Source organism: Jatropha curcas, chromosome 11, assembly GCF_041381405.1.
Source record: "Jatropha curcas cultivar XTBG-Jc1 chromosome 11, XTBG_Jcur_1.0, whole genome shotgun sequence".
Classification (NCBI taxonomy): Eukaryota; Viridiplantae; Streptophyta; class Magnoliopsida; order Malpighiales; family Euphorbiaceae; genus Jatropha; species Jatropha curcas.
The window spans coordinates 4542129-4549917 of NC_143161.1; the positions used below are offsets into that span (position 1 = coordinate 4542129).

The following is a 7789-nucleotide window of genomic DNA, read 5'->3' on the forward strand; positions in this document are numbered from 1 at the left end:
AATTACTGATGTGATCCTTTAGGGTAATAAAGGATTCTCATATCCCTTTGTTAGATTTGCCTAACCTTCTTCATGTCTCAACCCTTGAAAGCTCTATTAGATTGTTTTAATTAAGTCTATGTTGCAATGCAAGGACATACACTTTTGAATAGGCTTAGGAGCTTAGGAATTTAGGAATTTCATTCTCTAGCTTGCTTAATTGCAAATAACACTAACAAACACATGCAAAATTAATAATGTCACCATCACAACTAATTCTACTTTTAAATTATATCTTAACTTTCAATTAATGAATTTCTTTATCTTGCCTAGCTAATTAACAATAACAATAAGGGATTTATATATATAAATAGATAAGTTCACCCACTAATCCAAATAATAATAATCAATATTATCACTATAAAAAGTATACTCTTTTGAAACATTTCTCTGAATTATTTAATGTGAAGGTGAAGCACCCAATTTATTGAAAATTCTAATTGGTGGAGAGCCAGCATGCTCAGCCATTAGGGATGGATTGCTTAATTAATTAAATTAATAATTTGGGATTAGATGGATGTGTGATTAGGTCATGGAAATGCAATAATGGCAAAAGCAAAGTTATCAATTAGGAAATTTTATTTTTCTCCCTTAAATATATATATATATATATATATATATATATGCAAGTCAGAAGCCAATTCAAGTTGGACTTTGCTATAGGCTGAAACAATGAAATTTGTATTACAATGGGAAACCAGTCATTTTCCACTCATTAGACTTTCTTTTCATGGCACTAAAAGTGTCACATACGCACACTTTATTTACAATATCTAACAGCATTTTTGAATTTTGAAAGACCCTCGTTATATATTTTTCTTTGAATTTTCTTTAAATTATGTTTTTTCTTTGTTACTCCGTGATCAACATTTTTTTAAAAATTAATTAAAAATTTAATATGGTTACAAATGCCAAAAAATTAATAAAAGAATGTCATTTTTATCAAAAAATATATTAAACACATATTATTACTTCATTCACAAGAGGTTCATTTGATTTGAAAAAATAACAATTGTATGTTGAATTGACAAAAAGAAAAAAAAAAAAAGGAAAAAAAACTTTAATAGTGAGTTGTGAATTTGCGGGTTGGGCTTCTGCACTAAACAGAACAATCGAAGTTGCTTTGGCCCAATATAAACAGAAAAGGAATTGGGCCACAGACCAGATAAGCTTTCAATTCAGGGAGGGAGAGAGAGAGAGAGAATTTATTTATTTTTTTTGAGGACCAGTAAAGTGGAATTAATGGCTCTTTGACCTCAGTAATTGTTGACATAATAAAATTTTCCCGTACGGTTAGACGACAACGTAAATTTTAAACGACACTATATTCCATACCGGCCACCTAAATCAAGCCGGCAAACTTTTTTAAATGAAAATCAAATTGAATCAAATAGTGTAAAAAACTAAGTTGAATTAAATCATATAATTTTGTTTAATTTTAGTTATCTTTGGGTAAATTTAAACTTATTTTTTGAATTTAGAAATCATATCAAAGTGAAAAAAATTTTCATTCTCTACATATTAGAATCGATGTAATACTTTTGACATTAGTTTGTTAAAAATGACCGTGGATCAGATTTAGGTTAGATTTTATAAATATATGTATCTGCTAACAATTAATATTTGTTTGTATGAGATTCGAATTTAAATTTGTGCCAATTTAATATATAAGGAAAAAAAAAAAACTAATCAGATCATGCAGTTATTTTACATTTTAACAGTAATTTTTATGAATAACTAAATTGTCCTAAGTTCTCTTTCTTGATTCATACGAAGACTAGATAATTTACAAATGAACAATAATTCATATTTATGATCTAGATTTAGCTCTAAATTTTGAACGCATGAATCAATAAAATAGAAAGTGAATTCGTTCATCAATTAAAATGATTTAAACCCTAAATCTTAAATCTCAAAATCAACTCGATCCATGCTGAGCACTTGGTAGCTCCTAATAATAACGTGCAATTTATTGCTTAGTACTATTGAAGATCGATCCTCATCAAGCAGTAGCACAACTAACACGGACAAAAAAAGAAACAGAAAATGCAAATTTGTCGAGTAGTTCATGATGATAAGAAAACATATCATAGAACTGTAGCTAAGACATTTCACTTTCACAAGTACTACACGAGAAAAAAACATTAACCAAGAAAAAAGATCATTAATGGCAACTACTGTTGCCTTCTTCATCATTGTTATTCCGATTCTTGAAGGAAAAAACAATAACAACAAGAAGAAAAAAAAAAAAACTAGCTCATCTCCATTAATCGAGGAGAAAAATGAAAAATTAAAGAAGGCCATGATTAGTTTCTTTCGAAGAAAAAGTTTTGATTCTTGGAGTGTTCGTTTCTGATGATATCACTGACTCATACCAAATGGGTCAGGCATGCAAAAACTGAACATTACTTCTAAAAAAGGTAATAATCCGTGCTCAAAATTTTTACTTATTGTGGCAACCATTTGCTAGTTTTAGCAAAACATAAGAGCGTGAGAGAGATGGAGAGTAACAGTGGCGAGATTAGTTGTGATAATAGTACTGAGAGGCACAAGAGTATAGAAGAGGAGGAAGAACAAGAAGAAGAAGAAGGTGAAGAGATCCTCAAGAGAAGAATATTAGGGCATCCTTTATATTCTCTTTTGGTTGAGACACATATCAATTGTCTCAAGGTAATAATTAACTTCATGAAACCTCATTAAGTCTTATTAGCTTACGAGTGATTGGTATAGATTTATTTGAAAATTTCAGTTAAACGCAAAAACATTCATGCTTAATTGGTTTAGGGAGAATAAAAACAAGAAATTAGGGTTTTTCGTTTTTTCTTTTTCTATAAAATTTACATACCTTATCTTTTACATGTACTTAATGTTTCTATATAATAGAGAGATATTGGTGTATTATTATTATTATTATTATTTATGTGCGAATAATTAGATCAGTTTGTAAATTGTATGTTTTTCTGCACATATTTTTTTGTTGGAGATTAATATTTTTTTCAGAATTTATGATTTTCTCTCTATATAAGTACATTTTATCAATTCTTTAACCCTACCGAAGTCATCTGGCTTAATTCAAATATTACCTTAAGCAACTTATTATGGGTAATTAACCGTCATTTACAATGAAAAAATCAACATATATACAACTACAGTTTTTATTTTATTAGAAATGTGAGATAATATGCGCATGAGTTATATATATATATATATATATATATATATATGATATACCTCTAATCGATTAATATTGATGATGATACATATATAGGTGGGTATAGGTGCAAATGTAGATGATGATAAAGGGAATGCGACAAAAAAAGCAAAATTAATGCTTGAAACTCACAAACCCAGCACCTCAGACCTCGATCTCTTCATGGTAAGCTATATTATGTATATGTATATATATATATCCACTACAGTAAAGCAAGTATATTAGGAAAGAACAAGTAAGGATACACCTTCATCACATGATACTGACATCATGACATGACTGCTCATGTATTAATTTCTGCAGGAAGCATACTACCTAATATTGAAAAAGCTGAAAGAAGCAATGGAAGAACCATTGGAAGGGGCAACGTCTTTCATCAATGACATGTACAAGCAACTGAGAGAGATGAATGAGAACCACACCGAAAATTCAAAACCCGACTCCTCTGCTTAATTAAAAGCTATATATATGCCCCATATAGTTAGTTATATCTACAGCAACACATCGACTATTGATGATGAAAGTCTATATATAATGGTGGCTTAACAACCCCTTGTAACTAATAATCCTAGTACTTACTAATATGAATCTTTACATCTATCTATATTTAAATTTAAATTCAATACAAATAATATTAAAAAAATAAGTCTAGGACTTTTATACTTTTCATTTCACGAAAATAATTATATTATTCTACTAAAGTTGAACAAGAATATTATATTTTATATTTTTTGTATTTCGGCCATATTTGAACAATAAATTATCTTGGGTGAACCCAGGCAGAGATAAAAACCCTAGTCTTGATTATAAGCGGTAACCCAAGTTGATTTTGGGTTCGAGGCAACGAGGCCCGCCTTGTGAATGAATGTTAATCAAACTTCATAAGCTTCTCAGTCAACGCATGTTGCTTTTGTCTGTGAACGAAGAGCTCATGGCCCTAACCGCTACCAACTATACTATTACAGAAGGATTGCGCTTTATCTTGTAGGCAAAGGAAAGAATTGCCAGTAAGAAAAATGCAAGTATTATAATTTTATTTTAGGGATGATAGTAATAAAACACCATCTATCATCTAATCTGCAACAAACAAAATCTAAATAGCTATGCAAAATGATAATAAATTTCAGTGGAGACGCCTACATAGAGTAACACCATCGCCAATAGAAACTTGCGAGAACTCTACACGTTGATCCCGAGACAGGTAGTCATTGAGTTCCTGTATAGCCTTTGTTGAGTCCCTGAAAAGCTCTGGAACTTCATTTTCTTCTTGAGCAACAAATCCAAACCATAGGGTGTTATCATAAGCAATTATTCCTCCAATCTTAACTAATTTCAACAATTGCTCATGGTAATTTTTGTAATTGGGAGCATCTACAAATGCCATGTCAAATTCTTCTTTCTCCTTTTCCTGTTGTTTATATATACAATGAAAAAAACAAAATAAATAAAATCCAAATATATAGATATATATTAGGCTAAAACTTTATGAAAGTTGCATACATTGTTTAACATTTCACTTAATACTGAAATAGCATTAGAGTGAATGAAATTGATTTTGTGCTCGACGCCAGCCTTACGAATGAATGGTAATCCAAATTCATAAGCTTCTTGATCAATGTCTATTGCTTTTATCTGTTCACAAAATTTCTCAGCAGGCACAAGGTTACTTCTTCGTTAAAAAGAGAAACAAAAAGGCACTATATACGTATAATGCAGAAGAGTAGATACAATCTTCAAAATGAAATTAGTCCCATACTAAAAAAGGGCGGAAACAGGATAAGAAAAGAACATAAATTACCCGGCCATCATGAGGCAACGCAAGGGCAATTGAAAGAAGAGAATAGCCAGTAAAAACACCAATCTCTAATGTCCTTTTCGCGTTCATCATCTTCACAATCATTGATAGGAACTGCGCTTCATCAACTGGCACTGCCATTATGCTCCTGCAACAAGTAAATTTTTTGAAACATTTATAAACTTTTCTAATATTTATGGATCTATATAGTAATTACTTACAAGTTTCCATATTTCTTCTCCGTAGCTTTTCGTAAATTCTTGAGTTCCTGTTGCTCTCTAGGACATGCACTTGTTTCATAGATATACTGTAGCAAAATTAATTGCTTCGTTATAATTAATTGAACAGAGATAAAAAGAAAGAAAACAAATTAAACAGAGTTCCGACCTGTTTCTTTTATATATACAAACCTTCAATAGAGCTTCGCTCTGAAGGATTCCTTTACGAGGTAAACTGTGCGCCATGCCTGACTTCGTCCTTTTCTTCTTCTTTTATCTTTAATTATAAAACTAGTTTTTTTACATCTTTTTGCAATAGCACCGCGTGTCGTCTGCATGCACAAATAAAGACAAATGAAACCCGCCACATGTGAATGAATGGAGATACCCATGTGGGTATGGAATTCTCATTGAAAAGACCTCTTCTTGAAAGGGAAATAATCATCTCATATGAGTTGCTCAGATGCTTATTAGGTACTAAGGTTAGGAAATTATCTAGAACCCTTCTAGGAACGGACTTATTCAGTCAGATCGTGCCGGGGTTTTTTTTTTATAGGTAATTTAATTATTTTATTAATTTTTATATATTCAGAAAAAATTTAACATTTTCAGATATCTGATCCCGAGTTAATAGACTTACTCCGAACAAATTCAACATAACCTGAAAATGTTACGTAAAAAATAATCTGAAAACTAAAAGAGTACAAAATTCATAATAGATAACTATTTCTTCTCTTAAAATAAGAGAATAAATAGTTGAAATAAACCAAATCCAAAAACTTCATATCCAAGTCAAAAAATCACTCTGCGCATAAACTCCCTTTTTAGCCAACACATCAGCAAAATTATTCTTGCTTCTTTTGATAAGATAAAAAATAATGTGTACTAAAGATGAGATCAAACAATCCAACCTGGTAAATTTTTTTCACCAATGCCACGATGTATTATTTGTGTTCAACATCCAATCAATCACATTCTTGAATCAGACTCACTAGTAAGGGGAAAGAATTTATATGCGAGGAAGAGAAGACTTCGATTGCAAAGGATTGTCAGAAATTCTGCTTCATCTGAATCTGCAACACCCACTGATTTGTAGAATATACATAACACTTGACCATGGGAGTTTCTAAGAACACCATCAAGTCCTGTAGGGCCTGACTTTCCAATGGATGATCCATCAACATTGAATTTTAAAGATCCATCGGGTGGATTATCCCAATCTGTACAGGGGAGGGGTCTAATATTGTTGGAAATAGTATTTCCTATATTAGTACACACTAAAAACTGAAAAGAAACTCCAATTTGAGAATGAAGCTATAAGATAGATCGAAATTTAGCTCTTAATAACTTAAAACTTTTCCTTTTTACAGTTTCTAAAACCTGAGCTGAATCCATTCTTTCATTCGAAAAAATAAACTTGTTCCTTCTCATCCATATAGTAACAAAAAATAGCGCATTCCAAATCAAGTTTGCTCTTGTCAATAATAAAAAGCTTTCCCAATGCCAACCAAGATTAAGTAAACTGCAAGAAAACACACTTGATACACCCCACGAGTTAAGAATCATGATCCAAACCTCTCTAGCAAAGAAACATGTTAGTAAGCAATGATCCGTGATCTCGATCTACTTCATTGTTGCACAAGGGGCCAAAGCAATCTCTAATATATTGAATAACATTCGGAATGAACAAGTTTTGTTTATAAGGAATCTTATTTAAAAAACATTTCCAAATAGAAATAGAAATTTTTGATGGGATGAATGAAGACCAAATAAGTTTTTGATTATAATTGACTTCCACCTCACCAACCTCTTTTTCTTCCAAAATAAGATTGAAATTTTTCGCATAGAATTGCTTGCTTTTATTAAAGGACCAAAACATTTTGTGTGATGCATTCATATTCAAAGAAATACCTGCCAATTCAGAAGAAAATTGAGACCAAGTTTCCTCCTCGAAACTTCTAAGCTCTTTAATCCAGTTCACTTACCAAACCCAATTACTTTCCATGAAGTAACCATTTTCACACACAAGGGACTTTTTATTTGCAGCTAAACAAAAAAGTCTAGGGTAAATGGCTCTAATTGGGATATCAAATAACCAAAGTCTAACCAGAAATGTATTTGACACCCGTTTCCAATTAGCCATCTAAAACCACATTTTAAAATATCTAAAACAGGAGAAAAAAATATTACCAATTGAAACTATATCTCACTAGATAGGTGAAAGTTTCCTCCAAAGTATAACATCTGGATTTGCAAACGGAGATGCTTCATTGCCATATTTCGCAATAAGAATGTTTTTCCAAAGAAAACCTCTCTCTGGTTTAAACCTCTACCACCGTTTACCTAGCAAAGTTACGTTTTTTTCTTTTGATTGAAGTAATCCCCAAACCTCCATATTTTGTATTTCTAGCAATAGAATGCCAAGCCACCCAATTTAGTGGTTATTCAGTGGTGTCGAATCCTCGCTTTCTCTTTACCCTAACCTGTGGATGGGCATAGCCCCACCAAAAGTTGAACTTTTGTTCT

General features: G+C 31.4%; 2 protein-coding genes across 3 annotated transcripts; one reads left to right on the forward strand and one right to left on the reverse strand.

Moving 5' to 3' along the window:
* The first annotated feature begins 2254 nt into the window (after positions 1–2254).
* LOC105634287 (homeobox protein rough sheath 1) lies at positions 2255–3830 on the forward strand. Its single transcript, XM_012217122.4, has 3 exons — positions 2255–2709; positions 3308–3415; positions 3554–3830. The coding sequence occupies exons 1-3, from the start codon at positions 2539–2541 to the stop codon at positions 3701–3703; spliced, it is 429 nt and encodes a 142-aa protein (XP_012072512.1). The 5' UTR covers positions 2255–2538; the 3' UTR covers positions 3704–3830.
* Positions 3831–4258: 428 nt separating this feature from the next.
* On the reverse strand, positions 4259–5610 carry LOC105634141 (caffeoyl-CoA O-methyltransferase). Of its 2 annotated transcripts, none has more exons than XM_012216945.4 (5): positions 5456–5610; positions 5267–5352; positions 5049–5193; positions 4751–4882; positions 4259–4658 (listed from the first exon to the last, which is right to left on the reverse strand). In XM_012216945.4, the coding sequence occupies exons 1-5, from the start codon at positions 5507–5509 to the stop codon at positions 4374–4376; spliced, it is 702 nt and encodes a 233-aa protein (XP_012072335.1). In that variant the 5' UTR covers positions 5510–5610; the 3' UTR covers positions 4259–4373. The 2 variants fall into 2 exon arrangements, with proteins under 2 accessions (XP_012072335.1, XP_020534970.1); XM_020679311.2 differs by having other exon boundaries at positions 5049–5179; positions 5433–5524.
* Positions 5611–7789: the final 2179 nt, after the last annotated feature.

Coding starts and splice junctions, on each gene's coding strand:
- LOC105634287 (XM_012217122.4), top strand. CDS start 2,539: ATGGAGAGTAACAGTGGCGAGATTAGTTGTGATAATAGTACTGAGAGG. Junction 2,710..3,307: donor CACATATCAATTGTCTCAAG/GTAATAATTAAC, acceptor ATACATATATAG/GTGGGTATAGGTGCAAATGT. Junction 3,416..3,553: donor CAGACCTCGATCTCTTCATG/GTAAGCTATATT, acceptor TAATTTCTGCAG/GAAGCATACTACCTAATATT.
- LOC105634141 (XM_020679311.2), bottom strand. CDS start 5,509: ATGGCGCACAGTTTACCTCGTAAAGGAATCCTTCAGAGCGAAGCTCTA. Junction 5,180..5,266: donor GAGAAGAAATATGGAAACTT/GTAAGTAATTAC, acceptor GCATAATGGCAG/TGCCAGTTGATGAAGCGCAG. Junction 4,659..4,750: donor TAAGTGAAATGTTAAACAAT/GTATGCAACTTT, acceptor TATAAACAACAG/GAAAAGGAGAAAGAAGAATT.